At 36.9% G+C, this 22,538-nt stretch overlaps 2 protein-coding genes across 4 annotated transcripts in view; one reads left to right on the top strand and one right to left on the bottom strand.

The window, feature by feature from the left end:
• stx5a (syntaxin 5A) overlaps nt 1-22,538 on the bottom strand; it is a 168,918-nt gene that overhangs the window by 50,347 nt on the left and 96,033 nt on the right. The window lies entirely within an intron of this gene.
• nxf1a (nuclear RNA export factor 1a) lies at nt 3,276-22,501 on the top strand. 3 transcript variants are annotated; one of them, XM_059516203.1, is made up of 22 exons: nt 3,276-3,425; nt 4,461-4,517; nt 5,150-5,345; nt 5,418-5,541; nt 6,634-6,717; nt 6,842-6,946; nt 7,036-7,116; nt 7,204-7,273; nt 7,432-7,520; nt 9,763-9,870; nt 10,039-10,148; nt 14,548-14,584; nt 15,304-15,372; nt 15,459-15,514; nt 15,618-15,722; nt 20,064-20,122; nt 20,213-20,328; nt 20,416-20,458; nt 20,534-20,606; nt 20,827-21,006; nt 21,443-21,503; nt 22,138-22,501. In XM_059516203.1, exons 1-22 carry the CDS (start codon nt 3,344-3,346, stop codon nt 22,174-22,176), a joined length of 1,944 nt encoding a protein of 647 aa, XP_059372186.1. In that variant the 5' UTR covers nt 3,276-3,343; the 3' UTR covers nt 22,177-22,501. The 3 variants fall into 3 exon arrangements, with proteins under 3 accessions (XP_059372186.1, XP_059372187.1, XP_059372188.1); XM_059516204.1 differs by having other exon boundaries at nt 21,424-21,503; XM_059516205.1 differs by lacking the exon at nt 3,276-3,425 and adding an exon at nt 3,813-3,889.

Here is a 22,538-nt window from a genome sequence, read left to right as displayed (position 1 = left end):
TTCAAAATATCTTCATTTGCACAACAATCCATACCTAGTGACCAGAGTAGCACTTACATCTGAAACAGTGTTGCCAGACGTACGATAATTATCGTATTTGTTCGATAATCTTTACCTCTGTACGATGTACAGTACGATCAATAATGAAAAAAATCCCCTAATGTACGATAATTTTAGAGCTGAAACAACGAATCGATTTAATCGATTAAAATCGATTATTAAAATAGTTGTCAACTAATTTAGTCATGATTCGTTGCTAAATAACTTATTTGCCGTAAGCGGCTCATTTCGTGCATATTTCAAATCTGCGGTGACCAAAGTGTGGCAGTAATGAGCCACCGGAGGTTTTACTCAGCCAGTACAACAGGAGAAGTAGCGAATAGCCAATAGCTGGCCTCGTTTTATGTCATGTGCTTCCCGAAACAGCGTCTCTGCAGCATTCAGCGGGATGTGGGAGTACTTTACTTTGAGCCTTCAAAAAAGAAGATTAGCCTGTAAACTCTGCACTACTGAACTGTTTAAGGGGCCGTTCACATATCGCGTCTTTTGCGCGCTCATGTTCGTTATTTCCAATGTTCTCATAATGGAAGCGACGCGGTCGCGACGCGCCCGTTTTTCCAGGCGCGTCAGCACAGCATCGAGTTAAAAACATTTCAACTTTTCAGAATGCGGCAAGCGCACCGCGGGTCATGTGACGAACTAAATAATCAGCTTCATCCTTTCCCGTCACAACGTTTAAAGCTCAGCCAAGATGAAGGAACAGCTAATCATAGCTGTATATGGATTTCAATTTTCAAATAAATTTAGCAGCAGAGCTACTGCAAGCGATTTTTAGAGCTACAAATCCATTTATCCTTTGCTGAAATTTCCGCGTCTTCAGGGAGAGAGCACGTCATGGTTGCTTAGCAAAGGCAGACGCCTCAGGGGCGCTTTTGAAAGGAGGAGAAAGCGGTGCGCTTAGCGTTTTCCACGCGTTTTTAGGCGCAAAATGTGAACGGCCCCTAAGACTTTTATTTGTACAGATTCTCCAGTACAATGTTGTTTGCAAATGTTTAGGCGTAAAAGCTGATAACATTGCTTTTTAACAGTTAACATTTAAAGCTTTACAAACATGTTCTGTGATCAGTTTGTCGTTTACCAGTTCATAATTCAGTCGTGCAGCCTAATTATGACTGAATGAGAGCGGTAAATGTTTAAAGATATTTGAAATGCACTTTTTTTTCTAAGTATTCACTGCTCTTTTTCACACAGCAGGTTTTTTGTGTGTGTCCGATTTTTTTTTCTGGACAACCTTCTGATGGATTTTACTTTAAATTGTGAGTTCCATTCAGGTTTCATGCCATTGGCACTTTATTCGAAGGATTGTTTAAAATTTCACAGCATAAGCTATAAAGCGGTTTCCCAGTAAATGATAAAATACAACTTATTGAAATTTTATTCTGTTTTATCCTTCGTGAAAATATGTTCTGAAAGATTCCTTAAGCTTTGTTCGGGATGTTAAACTACTTTAGGAGCTCTAAGGACTGCCATGGTGAAAACATTATTTGAAATCTCCTTGTGAAATTTGCTAGAGTATGGGTCAGTGTTTTGATTGCAGAAGAGTTCAACAAAAGGATTACTAACACATAATAAAACAACTCCAGGTATATTTTTGATGAGGATATGACAATGCAAAATGGTTAAAATCTCTTAAAAATCTATGCTGAATGATAAAGACCCTTTATTAATAATTTACTTGGGGGGGGGGGGGGGGGATGGAAAAAACTAAAATATAAGCACATAAACCGATTAATCGTAAAAATAATCGGCAGATTAATCGATTATCAAAATAATCGTTAGTTGCAGCCCTAGATAATTTTAGAATTTTATGAAAAGTAAAATGATGACAGTTGCAGTCTTAGGCTTCTTTACACATACACTTAATCGGCTCATTAACCTGTTAACTGTCACCCCGTCCCGTATACGGGACGCCTACGTTGACTATACTATATTACAATCAAATCTAATCTAATCCTGACAAACTATATATCGTTGGAAAGGTTCAAGACTCCCAAATATATATTTTTCCAATATTATTTGTTAAAAATTATGTAGGAAAAGTAATAGATTAATTTATGACAAGAGTGCACCCTCAGAAATCTACATTACAAAATGAGTTTTGACCTTTGTTTAAAAAAAAGACTTCCTCGTTGCCTTTTTCTCTATCATGTTTTAGAAATCATCAGAAGTTATATATCACTTGAAAACATAAAATCTCAAAATTCATCCTTTAAAACCCATTTTAAAATCAGACATTGCATTACCATGTAAATGGCACATCAAAATCATGTTACAAAATGTTTTCAGTCATGAATTATAAAAATTTAGGTTTGTATCATGCACATTCAAGTCTATCTTCAAAAACGTGAGTGACAGTTAAGGGGTTAAAGACACTCTAAATGCGTTCGTGTGCACCTCAAGGAGGGTGGGTGCCCTGCTTTAAGGCCAACGAGCACTATGTTGCGGTCCATGACAGCAAGAAATCCTTCAACATCTGGCAACACGCAGTCTTCCAATGAAAGCGGCTCAGATGTGTAGTTATGAGTTAACTGCGCCACACTGCAACAGCTAAATTCCGCCTACACTGCACGCGACAAAGCAAATGTTAAAATCATTTTAATATGGGCCGCGACGCAGACAGTCACTGAAAATAATGGGATAGTATTTTGTTGTAGGCCTACTGCTTCCATCCAACCATACTTATCGCTTATTGGTAATTTGCAGGCCTTGTTAAAATGTAGTTGGTTTAGAATAGATAACTCTTTTGACTCGTGTACGATAATTTTCTTCCAAATACGATAACTTCTGGTACGATACTTGGACATTTACAATCTGGCAACACTGATCTGAAAGTAGGCTCTTTTGACTTCGATAAGTTGGCAAGCACCTACAACACACTACTGCATAGCAAGGTACTAAGAAACTCAAAACACATTAGAAACTATGGCAAAGCCCTAGCAACTGGCCACAACACAAACAAATCACATTTTCTTTCAAAAGTCTAAAAAAGTAATTTTAAAATGGACCGACTTCTAAATGTCAGTGCTTAAAAAATATGGCAAATTATTAACCCAGCTGAATAAATTATGCATAATGTACATTTAAACAAATCTAATTTATAGAAAGGTAAGTTAGAAAGTGCAACTACCTTCCATGCTTGTTTTTCTAACGGATCCATGGCCATGCAATGTTTGTTCTCGACCAAGACTTGCGCACGCTCTTGTTTTCGACGCAAGATGAAGCACATTTTCACGTGCGTCAGTAAGAGCACGTGCACACGATCGCGCGCAATTATCCAAAATTGATGAGTCGGTTCAAGATGACTCGATACCGGGAATGGTACCCCAACCTGTCTGTGATAACACGGGTTTGCGAGAGTTCATCAGGTACAAATGTTATTAGGATTTAAGTCCGAACATCAACATGTGGTTTAGTGTCTTGCGAAACAGTAATGTTGCTGAACAAAGGTTGCACGGCATGATATTAATGCGGAATTATTGACAAGTTTGATTGTGGTCAGCTGCTCATCTTTACATTTTCATTATATCATTGTTGTTTTTATGTTACTAGTAAACCTTTAGTACGTCAACGTTATTCGGTGCAAAAAAGGAAAGCATGTGATGATGATGATGAGTGAGTGATATGTCTCCCCCTATTAGTGTTTAATGCAAATACTGATGATAATTCAACGTGAAAATTAAAAATGTTTTAAACAGGATAAACGTAGCCTACAGTTAGAACTGTTGAAATACGTTTCAAAGTTGCAATACATGTAGGAGCATGTGTTTCTGGGCTTATAACGTTAGGTGTGATATTTAACACCACTGTGCACCAAAGATGAGAGAAATAGGTAATATTTTAATGTTTTAGTTTTCTATCATCGAATTTTGACAAACTTACAAAAGCAACTCGCTACGGTGCTAGCAATATTTGTACAATTTAGTTAAACTTACAAATGACATATAAGCTAACATACAACCAGGAAGCATGCCCTAGAAAAGGAGAAATGTAGAAAAGTCGGGAAAAACGATCCCACGATTATCTGCAAAGGCGACATTCTACTAACAAAACGCATTGTTTGCACACAGCTAAATATAATTAATCCGTGTTTGAATACGTAATAGGAAAGCAATGTTAGGTATTAGATTTATTTTTTTGGCGCCGAGAGACCCGAATGTCAGTGTATTTTGGGAATTGTAGTTTTTTCATTAACTTAATGCTTGTTGATGCATTATGGGTTTTGTATTTCAGTATGTTAAAGATCTGCGCAGTAGTACTTATTGAAGAGATGACCCTGATGTATTCTACTATTCATTTTTAAACTCTTAGCCTATTCCCGAAAAATGCCAGTATTCCCAATTTCCTTTAAATAATTTTATTCTAGTTAACAAAATAAGAACTCTTTTCCTCCCTTCCTTTAGATCCGAGTGGCTCTTCTGTAGTTAGAGAAGTGTGGAGCACAGAAAGCTCTTTCACAGGTAAAACCGCACCTTGCTGCTATCAGACTTAAACTAAATATATATGCGCACATATAACCTTTGTATTGTATTCGGACAATTTAAGTTTAATTTAAAATAATTACATTTTTTTTCATGTGAACTGAGACATGGCTAGAATACTATTCCATTCTTCATGATTTGTTTTGTGTTGTTTGACTGTGACTATTTCATGTCTTCTTTATGTAGTAGTTCTGCAGAAGATTTTTTTAGGATGACAAGTGCTTAAAAATATCCTAAACATAAATAGCAAGCAAATATAAAATTTTTAATAAATGTAAAAATGCATCACCGTCATTGTTAATGTTTTGCATGACTTCTCATTTAAATATTAACAATGGAGAATATTGATTGTAACTTCACACATCTGTTGTATTTATAATTTCTTCATTAAATAAAAAAATAAATAGACTTATTAAAAATATTAGATGGTGTGCTGCATTCAAGAAATGTTACATGTGCATGTGCTAGAGGTGTTTTTATTATTATTATTTGACAATTTGCATGGTTTGTGTATTGAATATTGAAACTGATAAGCACATCTTATCAAAAACACAGTGGCACATTGCCATTTATGGAAAGCCTGATATTTGTGATGCATGTTTGTGTTTGAGATCATGACGGCCGCTGGTTGGGGGTGCGTCGAGGTTGGGGGTCCATCAAGGCTCGTCTACACAGTGATACAGTTCGCTTGCAGCATCGAGGTGCAGCCCCAGATTCGTTCGGGTCGGTACCCCGCAGCAGGTTTCAGGGCGGCAGTGTTGATGTGTCTGTGATGAATAATCAGTATGGGAAGTCTCAACACAGATTGTAAGTGTTATTGCAAATGATTCAGCTTCATAACTGTATGAATGTTTCATCCGTATTATGCTTTTCCTGCAGTATTCCATATGATCGTCCCAGTCACAGAGGAGAGGGGTGGATGGACAAGAATGGAGGGGGAAACGCACACAGATTCGGAGCAGAAGATGCAGAGAGAGGAGGGAAAAAATGGTTTAAAATTACAGTAAGAGTTAAACTATTCCTCTTAAAACTTGCATCACTTGCTCACCAGTGGATCCTCTGCAGTAAATGGGTGCCAGTCCAGACAGCTGATAAAATCCACATGACTCCACTCCATCAATTAATGTCTTGTGAAGTACAAACCTGTGTGTTTGTCCGTCATTAAGGTTCATACAAACATGCAGCTTTTCACTCGATTATTGTGATGTTTTATTCAGCTGTTTGGACTCCGCTGTTTTGGGTACTATGTGATTTAATGGCTACCGTCAGTTGTTTGGTCACCAGCATTCTTCACAGTGTCTTTTTTTTGTGTTCAACGGAAGAATAGAAACTCTGAAATAAAAAAAAATACATATATTTTGGGGTGAACTGTAAAACCCATACATAATAATAAATAAAACCCATTACAAACTAGGCATTTGTTGCATCCAGTGGGGACAATTTCTGATTATAATGACTTATAATGTCTTTTTACGTGTTGCGTTGCCTTGCATAAACATAAAACCATATCTGCATTTGTGAACTGAGAAAGGACAAACAGCAAACACTACACTGCTCAAATCTCACGTTTGAATCCTCAATGGCAAGTACTTTAAATATGAAAACATATTTACAGGCTGTGAGTAAGCATTATTTGTCAGAAAACCGGCATTGAAGGCTACTCTCACAGGAAACAGTCCTCATCCTTACTTAAATGTGTTGAACACATCTGAATATTGTGGGTTGAACTGTTCTGGAACAGTGTTGTAAATACAACTAAACCACTGATTTCTAGTTGTGTCCTCTTCTGGAAAACCAAACAAACTCTTTGCAACTTTAAGTATCATATCTATTCATGAACAGCTTTAAACAATCCAAAGAGAAAGGAAATCGCATCATGTGACCCTTTTAACAACTGACTCTAAATGAACCAACAAATCTCTGATAACAACATGACATGTTATCTAAAAACATGTTTTATGTTAAAATAAAGTTTTGACCAAAAAAAAAAACATTTTAAAATAACATAAAATAATAAAATCTTCCATTTCAATCCCTCTCTCCGGTTGGGAACCACTGGTTTACAGCATTTGAAATGTTTACATTTATTTCACAGATCCCACAAGGAAAAAAGTATGATAAGAAATGGCTTCTAACATCACTACAAAATCTCTGCCCCATTGCGTTTATTCCTTTACACGTAAGTGATCGCTGTGAATTGGTCAGTTTAGCTAAACCATATTGTTTGTCCACAAGGGACCAGCTTATTTTCAGCTGATGTGTCTCATCTATGTCTGACAGTGTGTCTCTGTGTTTTTGTCTAGTACTCCACAGAGGGGCATAAAGTTCATTTCTATCTGGAGGATGCTGCTGCGGCTAGTGCTCTGTGCAAACTCACACACAGAGTCACGGACAGTGAAGGGAACAGGGTACAGCGCTGTCATCTGTTGTAAAGCATTCATCTCGTTCTCACACTGTGTTCTATCTTGAAACTGCTGACATGTTTCTTGTTCTCCAGGTGGCCGTGCTTATGAACAGTTGTTCCAGTTCCCCTTTCCTAAAAACCGAGCTGAAAGCACAAGATCTGGAGCGTTTAAAGGTTTGACCTACAGCTGCTTCTTGCTGCAGTAACACTTATGGCCTGCAGGTGGCAGCTGTTGCAATTAACTGTTCTGTTTTTGTGAAGCATTGTATGTCCAAACGCTTTGACGGTTCCCAGAAGTCTCTCGACCTGAACAGCATCCGCACTGATCCAGGTAAAACTATACTGTTTGAATAACCAAAACCCTGAATTACCATAGATTTCCCAAGTCAAGATTACCAGAGTTACCTGTTTGTCAGAAATTTAGTTGAGAGCTTTTTCAAAATGATGTTTTTTGTTGTTGTTTTTTTTTATTTGACCCTTTTCCATCAGACCTGGTTTCCCATAATATTGAGATGATCTTAAATCAAGAAAACTGCATGCAAGCTGTGATCAAAATCATACAGGAGAATATCCCAGAGGTAAGACTTAAAGGGTTAGTTCAGCGAAAAATGAAAATTATGTCATTAATGACTCACCCTCATGTCGTTCCAAACCAGTAAAACCTCCGTTTATCTTCGGAACACAGTTTAAGATATTTTAGATTTAGTCAGAGAGCTCTCAGTCCCTCCATTGAAGCTGTGTGTACGGTCTACTGTCCATGTCCAGAAAGGTAATAAAAACATCATCAAAGTAGTCCATGTGACATCAGAGGGTCAGTTAGAATTTCTTGAAGCATCGAAAAAATACATTTTGGTCCAAAAATAGCAAAAACTACGACTTTATTCAGCATTGTCTTCTCTTCCGTGTCTGTTGTGAGAGAGAGTTGTTGATTCCAAAAATAGTGTCTGTTTTACTCAAGTATGGCACACTTTCTTACAAAATATGTGCATTTCGTAGCATTATTGCTTTTGACAATTATTTGGGAGGTGAGGAAGTCTTGTATTATCCCATAAACACTAGAGAAACCGCCATAAATACATGATTCCTGTCCTTTTCCTCTGAGCCGGATTACAACTATTTGTTCAGTTCTCAGCCCATTTTCACATGCATTAATGATTCTAACACATTGTATGCTTAATCCTAATTTTAATCCTAAAAATTTGGATTATTGCCAGTGACAGAAAAAAATGCAAACATGACCCAGATGTTTTTTTCTACATCTGTTAGTGTTTTACTCAACAGCAAAAGTAAAAACAGATTTTGTGGAAAAGGCTTTTTTTTATATAAACTTATTAAACGTTTATGTAAAGTTATTTGAGATTAAGTATTTGAACCTGTTCACTCCTTTGTAAACTAAGTAAATTTTGTACACTTTGAAGAAATTTTACTGCTTTTATTTTTATAAGTACAGTACATTAAAGCAGATTCATTGAATATATGTATATGATTTGAAAAATCTAAATTCTTATTTTGTGAAGCAATCTATATGTGAAAGTTTTGATTCATTTTGTGAACTCCTCAAATTTGTGCATCATCAAATTCAGTAATATTAGGCCTTTCTTTTTTGCTTATTTTTATTTATTAAGTTTTATTATGATTATTATTATTTATTTATTTTTTAATGTTTTGCTTTTTTTCTAAGACACATGACTACATTCTCTTGCCATTCAGACAATCAGCTAAATAATGTTTATGACAGAGTAGCTTCAAGATCCATGAAGGTTTACCGTTTGAGAAGTGTGTCAAAGGCCAGGTGTTCATTGCTTCATGACCGGCTTTCTTCACCTGGCAGCACTAAAGAATAAATATAGTAACTTCATCTAATCCAGTAAAGTTCTGCCACAATGTCTGGACAAAAATAAGAAATCAAAACATCCAGTTGGTGAAAACTTGAAACTATGCAGTTTTATTTCTAGGGTAAACAGCTGTGGGCAGGCCATGCTCAGACACTGATTCCAGGAATCACTTTATTTATCTGAACACTTTCATAATAGTAGATGAACAAATATAGTTGTTGATCAGCAATTGTGTCACATGTGATTCTAAAATCAAGAAATCAGATGAAAGCAAAGAACAACTGTTAAGACACCGACAAACATACTTTTCAGATTCATGATTCTTTGATATGTGTGCTATTGCACAGAATATGGCATCAATACTTTCCTAACCAGGTTTCTGTTCGAATGTGGTGTTTAGAAATAATATATTGTCTTATTTAGATTGTTTTATAGTTTAGATATTTAAAAGTGTTGTTCTGTTTTGTTTTTGTAATGTATTCTAGTTGGAATGCTCATGATTCATTCCAAAATGGAATTCCTAAAATTATAAAATAGTTTACTAACTGTCATGTCGTTTCAAATTGTTGAGATGGTCTTTTCTGTGAAACACAAAAAGAGGTTATTGACAGAATGTTGACAGTATTTTCCATAAATGTTGCAAAAGTGACTAGAAAAGTGACAAGAAAAGTTGATTCATATGACTATGTTCTATATTCTTCTGAAGCCATACAATAACTTAGTATGAGGCAGGGATTCAGACTTTGAAGCTCTTTTAAATAAAATGCTTTCTTGAAAAATGTCATTAGTCATTTCTAAATACATTTTTAATACTTTTAAATATCATAAAAAAAATAAATGTTAATATAAATATTGATATTAAAATTTTTATGGTTTAATTATTAGCATTTCATCAACTCCTCCGCAATTTATGTTCCTCATTTTGGAAAATCCTTCTTTTTAAACAAATAATTAAGTCTCTCTCTCTTTCTTTGATTCTTCTTAGTTGTTGTGTTTGAATCTGAGTAACAACAAGCTGTGTAAGCTGACTGACATTGCAGAACTTGTGGACAAAGCCCCTAACCTGCAGTCCCTGAACCTGTCTCATAATGAGGTGAGAGTCGCTCAGGTCCTGCTGTTTTCATCTGTTATCACTATCGTCTTACAGTATTAGCCTCAATCTTTAATTCTTCAGTTTCTATTTACTCGACAGCCAGCTCCACAGAATTTACTTTCCGTATCTATTGTGTTGCTATATTGTCTTTTCACTTTGTGTTTGCAGCTGAAGTTAGAGCAAGAGCTGGATAAGGTGAAGGGGTTCAAGCTGGTGGAGCTCTGGTTGGACAGGAACCCTCTGTGCGATGACTTCAAAGAACAGACCACATACATTAGGTCAGTGCCAGTGACAAGGGTAAATGTCAAACATTAGCTGAAATAATACTTAAAATAATCACGGTTCCTCATAGACATGAATCCTAGACCTGTTTGTACAGTAACTATAGTAAAACTATAATAATTTATAGTAATTCTTTAAAAGCCTGGAGGTATAAGGTAGCCTAATTTTAAAAGTGATTTATAGACCTGAAAAAAAATAAAATTTAAGAAAAGAGGCATTTTGGATATCGTTGTGGAAGGCCTTGAAGTCAGAAAGTTTGAGAACCACTGGCCTAAAAGATGATGGACTATTTTCAGGTTATCTTAGTAGCATCTATGATGTTTCACCCTGACACAGTTACAGAGTCCAGTACAGTCTTATAGTCCATAAAGTCTCATATAGTCCCATTTTGGACCACACAGTCTTGTAGTGCTTAATATACCTGAAATATCATCAAAAATAATCAATAAACATGGCATTGCAGATGTTAACACATGAACAACCATTCATAATTCATTGCTCGTTGCTTATTTAATCTGCTTCAGAGTATCCATCAATTAGTTACTGTGGTTCAGAAAAAATTGTAAGTTGTATGAATAAATTGTGATGTTTCTGTCTTTTATATGGCACTCTGTTCATTTGTTATAAGTGCATTCACATGTGCAAGTGTGTGACGGACTGACATGTCCAGAATTTCTTTTATTTCAGTTGGATTTTCTTTCTTCTCTCCAAATCACAGCAGCAGCTGCATTCTTTGTTGATTCTGGGGCTTTTTTCTCATTAGTTTTTTTATGCATGAAGCTAATTACAGCCTTATAATAGCGAACTGAGTAAATAATAATTAAAAAAAAAAATTCAAGATCGTTATAAAAAGTTTTAATAAAAATATCACATTTTTTCTTCCTTATTAATACATCCACGGGAAATAGTATGGTGGCATTTCAGTCCACGGGTTTTTTATTTGCTGCATAATGTAGTCAAGTTGTTTGCTCATGTTCATCTTTTCCCCGTCCCTGTATTCCTGCTCCAATCAGACTGCAGTTTCTGGATAGCCAGTGACTGATAAGATCCTGCTTTCTGTCTGCTACAAAAAGCCTACAGTGATGACAGTGAAGAAGGAAGTTGATGGAAGGAAGATGACTCTTCCAAAACTCTGTGTTGTATAAAATGGCTTGGGGACAACTTTTCATGCTAGAGAGAGTGAGTTAAGAAATGCTCCTGAAAACAGGAATAAATTCATCCTACTAATAGTAAAATAAAATGAGACCGTTTATGTCTATGTGGCAAGTCAGTCCTGGTTTAAAGAGGACACTGTTTTGGAGCTGTTGGGATCGGTTTCATTGTATTACTGTTTCTCTCATAGCTAACTTTGTTCATATTTTTAAGCTAGGGTTCATTGGCTGTTTCGCTAGAAGATACTTTTTGATGGTTATTAGGGCATCAATGCCAAGACTACTTTATGGCTATTCGGTTAGCTTCACTCGAGGGCCAGATTTGCAGACTGAAGATTTGAGGTGGGCCAAGGGGAAGGAAGGCATATAAAATGAGAAATTAAACTGAAAAGCCTATTCAGCAGTAAAGAGAACTGATATTAACAATAGTAAAACATCTAAATGTTATAGGGTTAAATTGGAGTATTCTGAATACATGAATATGCATGGCTCCTTCTAATTAATGGTTATATGTAACTGATTTTGGTTAAGATTTTAGCAAAAATTTGTTTTAAAAACAATAGTCTAAACATTGGTAAAGAACTATATACACACACACAAACTGTTTTCTTAAGTCATGTGAGGCTGTTTCATCTGATTTGAAAATAGTTTATTTAATAGTTAGAGTAAATTGTGGCTTCTAACAGATATGTGTGTCAAACTTGAATCCCTTTAACTTGAATGTCGCAAACCATTTAATGTTAGTGTCTGGGAGTAAACATTGCTTTAAATGCAAAAAATATATAGGATTTCACAGATACATTGTAGCATAAGTGTAAAGCTTATTGCTTTTTTTGAATGTAGATCAATGGTTGGTCACTTTTTTTTTTTTTCTGATAACCTATTGAGTCTGCAGTCATCAATTTTCCGTAAATACACTCATGTGCATTCATGCATGTATAATAAAGCCACAGCACCCAACACAATTTTTTTTCACTGAGCTTGTATGCTTTCATTCACAAAGTTATTTGAGAACTCGTCTATGTCTGTTGAAGTAGAAATACTTTCTCCTGTTCAAGTTTAATATTCAGAGAATGTTTCCGTAAGCCATTTCAAGGTAAAAGATTTTTTATTTTCTTGTGATGATCTTGCGTTTTGTACATGCTGGGATGTAAGAGACTGACAGTAGTAGGGTTTAATATCTTAAAACTGAACCAATCCACCCAGAGAGAGTGTTGCAAATAGTGTTACAATATCTAAAAAGAAATCTATTCTGTGCTGAACCTGGTACAGTATTGTTTCAAATGATTTTATCGCAAGGCAAGTTTATTTATATTGCACATTCATACACATGGTAATTCAAAGTGCTTAACATAAAAGGAAGTAAAATAATCACAACAATAAAACAAAGAATTAAAAATGATTTAAAATTAATTAAAAAAGAAAATGATTATACATAAAATACAGTGCAATCAGTTCAATAAATGCACAGCAAAACAGATGAGATTTGAGTCTGGATTTAAATGTGGCTAATGTTTTAGCATATCTGATCTCTTTTGGAAGCTGATTCCAACTGCAGATGGCATAATAACTAAAAACAGACTCCCCTTGTTTTGTGTGAACACTTGGTTATTCTAACGGATTCGATCCTAATGATCTTAGTGATCTGTTAGGCTTATATTCAGTGATCATATCTGCAATATATTTAGGTCCTAGGCCATTGAGTGATTTATAAAAGAGTAAAAGTACTTTAAAATCAATCCTAAATATAATTGGAAGCCAGTGTAAGGACCTGAGGACTGGTGTGATATGCTCAGATTTTCTGGTTCTAGTCAGAATCCTGGCTGCAGCGTTCTGGATGAGCTGCAGCTGTCTGGTCTTTTTAGGAAGGCTGGTAAAGAGACCATTACAATAGTCCACTATGCTGGTTATAAAGGTATGAACAAGTTTCTCCAAGTCTTGACTTTTTTCTCCTTGTTTAAATTAAGAAAGTTCTGGCACATCCAACTGTTAATTTCATCAATGCATTGGCAGAGGGAGTCAGTTGGGCTGTAGTCATTTGGTGATAAGGCTACGTAAATCTGGATATCATCAGCATAGCTGTGATAGGCAATTAGATTTTTTCATATTATTTGACTTACTGGGAGCATATACGGGCTAAACAAGAGCGGTGCAAGAATTGAGCCTTGTGGGACTCCGCATGTCATGGACGTCCACTTAGAATAATGCTGTCCTATACTCATATAATGACATCTCCCTTCGAAGTATGACCTGAATCCTTTGAGTGCCATCCCAGAAAGCCCAACCCAGTTGTCCAGTCTCTCTAGAAAGTGTCTTTATGACACTTTTTAGAAATAATTTGCTGTGTTTGCATAGACAAGCAAATAAAAATCAGGAGAAATGGCTTGGGAGTGCACAGGTGATTGTGGTGTGTGTGTGTGTGTGTGTGTGTGTGTGTGTGTGTGTGTGTGTGTGTGTGTGTGTTAGAGGTCTTCTTGGGTCCTAAAATCTGTACACAACCCGAATCACTTCTTACCTAAACCCAACGTGCATAAATACATTAAAAAAAGAAAGAAAGACCTGACCTGAGACAGACCTGATGAAATTAGACCCAAGTCTGACCCGCCCCGCCCCGATGGGATTTAATTTTGAACCCGACAGGACTCGAACGAATGGCATTGACTTGTGTACAGCCTGCAGACCCGTAGTCAATCAGGAGAAATCCCAGTGTCCTGCTGACGGATTTGCCTGCTTCTCCATTACTATTTACTGTTTATTCAATTTATTATTAGGCTACTTTCTATTAGTGCTTGCCTAATGGAAACACGTTATTTCTGTGCTCGACTTTTAATAGTGTCCAGTGGATTTGAAAAATAACATGATAGTTTGATAAAAAATAAATTGATAGCCTAATAATTCATTGATAGTGTATTAGTGCTAGTGTTGTCTGCACCCTGATCTCCAGTGAAAGGCTTCTGCAAACAAAAAAGAAAAGCCCTATATGAACAGGCAGCATAATGAAGTGAGTGGATTTTCCTGATGTGGATCTCTTATCTATAAGTTGACTTCTGTGTGTGAGGTTAATACTGAACCAGACCCATGTCAGAGGTACTCGTCAAAGTTTTGGACCTGAACCCGCTCGGGTCTCGGGTTAGACCTCGGTTTTTCAGATCCAAGTGGACCCGTGAAGACCTCTAGTGTGTTTGCCTGCTGGAATGATTAGGTGTGTCACTGTTTTCCTTTTGTCTTTCTTGTCTTGTGACAGTGCTGTTCAGGAGAGATTTCCCAAGCTTCTGAGATTGGTGAGGGTTTTTTATTTGTCAATGTTTTGAACTAACAACACTCAATGTACGGTAAAGTTATTACCGTATTTTTCGGACTATAAGTCGCACCTGGGTATAAGTCGCATCAGTCCAAAAATAAGTCATGATGAGGAAAAAAACATATAAGTCGCACTGGACTATAAGTCGCATTTATTTAGAACCAAGAGAAAACATTACCGTCTACAGCCGCGAGAGGGCGCTCTATGTTTTCAGTGTAGACTACAGAAGCACGGAGCAGCATAGAGCGCCCTCTCGCGGCTGGAGACGGTAATGTTTTCTATTTGTTCATTTCTCTTGGTTCATTTCTCTCAGTTCATGTCGAATTAATTTTGATAAATAAGTCGCACCTGACTATAAGTCGCAGGACCAGCCAAACTATGAAAAAAAGTGTGACTTATAGTCCGGAAAATATGGTAGTGTTTTTCAGAAATAAAGTCAGTTAATCATTAATTGGTCAAGGACAGGAAGTCTGATTCCAGGCTGGCTGCCAAAAGAACACATTGCTTAAGTGTCATTGTACACTTTTCCAACTGTAATACAGAATTTTAAGTCGATAAGAAATCAAAATTGTTATTAAATGTGCATAATTAAGCAGTGCATGTTATTTTAGAGAACCTTTTTTTTGTATTTATAATCTATCATCAAAATGTGATCACTAGCATTTGAAGGAGTGAATCGGATGTGTGTTATTTCTGTAGGACGGTCATATGCTTCCACCTCCAATCTGCTTTGACGTGGAAACACACACAAACATACCTGCTTGCAAGGTAACTCAAGAGTCTGTGGTGTTATATTGACCTGAGGAGTGTTAATGTGAAGTTTTTGACTGGATGTGTCTGTGTAACTAATTCAGGGCAGCCACTTTGTATCGAATGAAATCCAGGGACTCATTCAGCGTTTTCTGCAACAGTAAGTGCATGTGTGCAATTGTTTTCATGTAGGATGATCTTTAGTATTCTGTAAAGCATGCTTTTGTCAGCAGTGGTCTGTGTTTGTGTTTGTTTTGTGGCAGTTATTACTGTGTGTATGACTCTGGGGACAGACAGCCGCTGTTGGAGGCATATCACAGTGATGCCTGCTTCTCTCTCAGCCTGCCATCAATAAACCATCTCTCAAGGTAAAACACCACTCATCTTTGATGGCACTCTGCTGTCTTTAATAAGCAATTCAATATATATTTGCACTCACTGGCCACTTTATTAGGTACACCTGTTCATTTGCTTGGTAACGCAAATTGCTAATCGGCCAATCACATGGCAGCAACTCACTACATCTAGGCATCTAGATGTGGTGAAGACAACTTCTTGAAGTTCAAAACGAGCATAAGAATGGGGAAGAAATGGGATTTAAGTGACTTTGAATGTGGAATGGTTGTTGATGCCAGACAGGCTGGTCCGAGTTTTTCAAAAACTGCTGATCTACTGGGATTTTCACGCACAACCATCTGTAGGGTTTGCAGAGAATGGTCTGCTGAAAAAAAGAATATCCAGTGAGTGGGAGTTGTGTGGACGAAAATGCCTTGTTGATGTCAGAGGAAAATGGGCAGACAGGTTAGAAATGATAGGAAGGCTACAGTAAGTCAAATAACCACTCGTTACAACCAAGATATTCAGAATAACATCTCTGAATGCACAACACGTCGAGCCCTGAAGAAGATGGGCTACAGCAGCAGAAGACCACACCAGGTGCCGTTCCTGTCAGATAAGAACAGGAAACGGAGGCTACAATTCACACAGGCTCCCCAAAATTGGACAATATAAGATTGGAAAAACATTACCTGGTCTGATGAGTCTCTATTTCTGCTGCGACATTCAGATGGTATGGTCAGAATTTGGCTTAAAGAACTTAAAAAGCATGGATCCAACCTGCCTTGCCTCAATGTTTCAGGCTGCTGGTGGTGGTGTAATGGTGTGGGGGGGGGGGGTATTTTCTTGGCACACTTAGGGCCCCTTATTACCAATTGAGCATTGTTTAAATGCCACAACCTACCTGAGTATTGTTGCTGACCATGTCCATCCCTTTATGACTACAGTGTACTCATCTTCTGATGGCTACTTGCAGCAGGATAATGCACCATGTCACAAAGCTCAAATCATCGCAGGCTGGTTTCTTGAACATGACAATGAGTTCACTTTACTCAAATGGCCTCCATAGTCACCAGATCTCAATCCAATAGAGCAGCTTTGGGATGTGGTGGAACGGGAGATTCGCATCATGGATCTGACAAATCTGCAGCAACTGCATGATGCTATCATGTCATTATGGACCAAAATCTCTGAGGAATGTTTCCAACACCTTTATGAATCTATGCCACAGATAATTAAGGCAGTTCTGAAGGCCAACCCGGTACTAGCTAGGTATACCTAATAAAGTGGCCAGTGAGTGTATATATACATTCATGGCCAGAAGTTTTGACAGACATAAATATTGAGCATCACGTTAGTTCAGTCAGGCCACATTGGTCACGCTTGCATCAGCTGTTCCTGACATGTACCAATCCAGTCTTGACACCTATGACATGCGGTCTATTTAAATTCCCATTCTTCAGTGTCTCTTCCATCACATCGCTGCTTGCATTTAACTCCCTCCTCCGACCCCAACTCCACCAACTGAACCTGTAATCTGATCTAACTTTGTTCTTTCTTTATAGTCTCTTCATTGGAAGCAGTCTCTATCACATTTTGTTTACAACTCATGTAATTGTGAATTGTAATTATGTATGCTTACAATGGTTATGTTCTGTACCCCAGGGGGGTTTGTCTTGCTGCTCTCCACGCTCTGTCCAAGCATGGCTGCATGGACAGGCGTGCGGAGTGTTGCCCAGAACATAACCATACTGCCAACACTAACTGTATGCAATATAATTGTCATAAATATACTTGACGGAAGTGGTCCTGATTGAATTTGTGTTTTGCAAAGTTTGCAGCTTAAGCTGTTGTGGTGTTCATTCACATTGTTTCTAGATTGTGTATAGTGATCAGATGCATTTTACATAATTGCAAAAAGCTTAATTGGCCAAAAAAAATGAACTTTTCACACACACACACAAAAAAACCTTTTTGAACCTGACACAAAATGACCAGCTAACATTAGTTGACTAATCATATCAGCATCACATGTGAACGTGTAAATGAGTACCAGTCAGGTGAAATCACCATCATACTAATTAGATTGTAAGAGCAGACTGACTGCTATAAAAGGAGGGAAGAAGCGCTTCCAATCATTTTGTTTTTATTAGCAATGGTTACCTCCAAAGACACACGTGCAGCCATCATCGCTTTGCATTAAAATGGCCTCACATGTTAGGAAATTGCTACAAAGAATATTGCACCTGAAAGAACGATTTACCGGATCATCAAGAACTTCAAGAAGAGAGGTTCGACTGCAGTTAAGAAGTCTTTCAGGACGTCCCACAGTGTCCGGCAAGTGCCAGGACCATCTCCTCCTGAGGAGTCGGCTACAAAATCGTGCCACCAACAGAGCAGAGCTTGCTCAGGAATGGCTGCAAGTTGCTGTGAGAACATCTGCACACACAGTGAGGCCAAGACTTGGTGTCAAGAAGGGCAGCAAAGAAGCCACTTCTAGCCAAGAAAAATGTCAAGGACAGACTGAAATTCTGCAGGAAGTTCAAGAATTGGACAGCAGAAGACTGGTGCAAAGTTATTTTCACTGATGAAGCTCCCTTCCGACAGTTTGGGACATCTGGAAAGTCAATTGTTTGGAGAAGAAAAGGTGAACACTATCACAAGTCTTGTGTTGTGCCAACAGTGAAGCATCCTGAGACCTTCTATGTGTGGAGTTGCTTTTCAACTAAGGGAGTGGGCCCTTATAATTCTACCCAAAAACACTACCAGGAATAAAGAATGGCATCAAAACATCTTGCAAGAGCAACTTCTATCAACGGTCCATGAGTATTTGGTGATGATCCGTACATTTTCCAGCATGATGGAGCACCATGTCACGAAGCAAGAGTGATAAAGAAGTGGCTCAAAGATCATTACATTGAAATTTTAGATCCATCGGCAGGCAACTCCCTGGATCTCAATCCCATAGAGAACCTTTGGTCAGTCCTCAAAAGGCGAGTGGACGAGCAGAAGCCCACAAATTGTGATCAACTCCAAGAACTAATAAGGCAAGAATGGATCACCATCAGTCAGGATTTGGCCCAGAAGCTAACCCAATAAAAGCCTTTAAAAAGTATGATAAGCCTGTCATTGTTTTTCAGTATACCATAGAAACGTGGAAAAATCTACAAATACTGAAGCAGGAAACTTTGCAAAACACAAAATTTAATGTCACTGCCTAAACGTTTGGCCATGTATGTGTGTGTGTGTGTGTGTGTGTGTGTGTGTGTGTGTGTATGTATGTATATATATATATATATATATATATATATATATATAATATACAGTACAGACCAAAAGTTTGGACACACCTTCTCATTCAAAGAGTTTTCTTTATTTTCATGACTATGAAAATTGTAGATTCACACTGAAGGCATCAAAACTATGAATTAACACATGTGGAATTATATACATAACAAAAAGGTGTGAAACAACTGAAAATATGTCATATTCTAGGTTCTTCAAAGTAGCCACCTTTTTCTTTGATTAATGCTTTGCACACTCTTGGCATTCTCTTGATGAGCTTCAAGAAGTAGTCACCGGAAATGGTCTTCCAACAGTCTTGAAGGAGTTCCCCGAGAGATGCTTAGCACTTGTTGGCCCTTTTGCCTTCTGTCTGCGGTCCAGCTCACCCCTAAACCATCACGATTGGGTTCAGATCCGGTGACTGTGGAGGCCAGGTCATCTGGCGCAGCACCCCATCACTCTCCTTCTTGGTCAAATAGCCCTTGATGCCTTCAGTGGCACTCTACAATTTTCATAGTCATGAAAATAAAGAAAACTCTTTGAATGAGAAGGTGTGTCCAAACTTTTGGTCTGTACTGTATAATATACGCACATATATAAAATATAAAAAGAGTTCAGATGCAGAAGCCCCTTGTGTGGCTTAATCAGGTTAGGTAAAGTAATTTTACTCTACTGGCAATGTATAGGTCCTTTTCTATGCAAAAAAAAGTAAAATAGCTGAAAACATAAACACACACAATATATATATATATATATATATATATAAAACGTAAAAAAAAGGTAATGGTTAGGTAAAAGGTAACTTAAAGTAGGCTTTATTTGTCTTTACGGTTACATTATTATATATTAAAACGTATAACTATTAATAAATAAATAATACTCTTAAAATTATTTTTAACATTTAAGATTTTTTATTATTTTTTTATATGATCCAGATTTCTGTCAAAAAAAAAATCACACTGCACAATTTTCTTTATATATAAAATTTAAATGTAAAAAATATTTTTAGTGTTTGTAAATGTGCAAAATTGTATATGATATAAAAAAATTAATTTTGGTCTCATTTAATTTTTCCTGTAATTTTGCAGGTGCAGGTTAAGAAATTATCATGAACACAGCCGCAACATCAAGAACATCAAAGATCCCTGTATGTTTCACACATGAGAAATGAGCAAAGGATAAAGTAAAAAAAAAAACCAGATCAGTATGTGTCATGTACAGTGATCTTTTTTTACAGCCGCTTGGTTCCACTTGCTAAAACGCTCCCGCCTTACTGTAGTCGCCTTCCTCAATGAGCTCCCAAAGACCCAGCATGACATGAATTCAGTCAATGTTGATGTCAACACATACTCCGTAAGTTCGTCAATGATTTTAACACTGCTATCACTGGAGCTTTCTTCTTTTTTTTTTGACATTGTTGTTTTCCTGCCTTCTCCATAGAGAACCTTATTAGCGTTCACAGTGAGTGGAGTGTTCAAAGAAGGTGAGTGTTGCTTGAACTCAGTTACATGTGTCAGCATAACAGTGGATCAAATAGCGTTTGTTTTCCTCTCTTCAGCTGATGACAAATTGAGAGACCGTGTCAAGGCTTTCTCCAGAGTATTCATCACAGTTCCAGCTCGGAATTCTGGGTAGGAAAAGACAGCAGCAAATCACAAGCATGAACAAATAAAAAAAACTCTCTTGTTCTCTTCTCACTTATAACTTAATATGGTTATCTTCATCTACTGGCTTTCCATGTGTTTGTCTGAACTTTCAGCTGACAGTTAAAGCAGTCATCCTTAGTCACAATTAGCTCTTACTAACATAAAGTTGATTGGTTCATGTTTATTGGTATTTGGCCTTCTGCAGTCTGTGTATTGTGAACGACGAGCTCTTTGTGAGAAATGCTACCAGCGAGGAGATACGCAGTGCATTTGCAGCACCAGCCCCCTCGAATTGCCCAGTGTTGCCCACCCTCATGGCATCCCAGCAGAAAATGCTCTCCGCTTTCTCCCAGATGTCTGAAATGAACCTGGAATGGTCTCAAAAGTGAGCAGAGGGCAAAAACCATGCCCATATACTTGCAATTCTTAATTCTAGAACTAGATATAAAATTTTATTTCTATGAATGATGGGAAAAACTAGGGCTGGGCGATATGAGACTTAATACAAAAACAGCTATTTTGCTATTTATTTTATGTTTATTCTCATCCAAAGAAGTAAGTTATACTCCATTAGCAAGACATTATTTTCAAATGAGAGTCCTGAAAAGTGAAGTTGTTTTCATTTGAAAAATGTTTAATTTTAAAATAGGTATTATCATATTATTTAGAAAAATAAATAAATGAATTTCTAGTTAAGATGGTTATATATTGTTACTTTTGATATAAAGTTGACCTTACTTTGATGTAAGATTTTGGTAATACCGCCCACCCCTAGTCAGTATTATCCAACCTTGTTGTTAAGGCTTGTGTATTGCTGTCAGATGTCTGCAGGATAACGCATGGGATTTTAACCGAGCTGCTCAGATTTTCTCAGAACTCAAGGTATGAATCTGCTTGGCCACTTGAAGAATTTATCTGAATCTCCTCCGAGATCAGGTGACTTGTGAACATCTTGTGAATCATTGTTGTTAAAGGGTTACTCCACCCCAAAATAAAGATTTTGTCATTAATCACTTACCCCCATGTCGTTCCAAACCTGTAAAACTTTTTTCATCTTCGGAACACAAATTAAGATATTTTGGATATTCGGGAGGCTTGTGACTGTCCCATAGACTGCCAAGTGTCAAGGCCCAGAAAAGTATGAACAGCATCTTCAGAATAGTCCATCTTCCATTAGTGGTTCAACCGTAACGTTATTATGAACGAGAATACCTTTTGTATGCGAAGAAAACAAAAATAATTACTTTATTCAACAATTTGTCTCCCCACATCAGAAGCCTCCCAGTTTTCATCCAAAATATATTGAATTGTGTACCGAAGATGAATAAAGCTTTTACGGGTTTGGAATGACATGAGAGGTATTTTCATTTTGGGGTGGAGTTTCCCTTTAATTTATGTTGATTAGTGTTCAGATCTGAGATGGACCATGTGCTTTTGAAATCTAATTGCATCCATTTTGACGCTTTGGGATTTGAAATGTATCATATTATTCATTATAATATTTTTTCTCCTTTAGGCTCAAGGAAAGATACCTGAAGCTGCTTTCATAAAATGAAAACAACAAACGTACGGAAATGCATATGTATATAGTTTTATTTTTTGTTTAGCAGGCATTTAATTATGATGTGTTAAATTGAAATATAACAAACTTTTTTTATATTAATTAGTTTTATTTGTTTAATGATTTTTTTTTTTTAAGGGTTATACCTCTGGTTTATGCTTGAATAAATTACAGCACTGTTCCTGCATTAATTTTAAAAGCACTTTTTCTGTTTTAATTGTGATGTCTGAAGTATGTGCTGAGCTTTTGTTGGTGTTGTGTTAAATGTGATGTTTTCACAGCAATAAAGTTTGTTTACTCAGCAAGATCAAGAAATCAATACCATATCTTGTTGTTTCTATATTAAAACAATAATT

Source organism: Carassius carassius, chromosome 29 (assembly GCF_963082965.1).
Source record: "Carassius carassius chromosome 29, fCarCar2.1, whole genome shotgun sequence".
In the NCBI taxonomy this organism is placed as follows: domain Eukaryota; kingdom Metazoa; phylum Chordata; class Actinopteri; order Cypriniformes; family Cyprinidae; genus Carassius; species Carassius carassius.
Note: the sequence above shows the minus strand (reverse complement) of the source record. Positions and strands in the feature narration are given on the sequence as shown.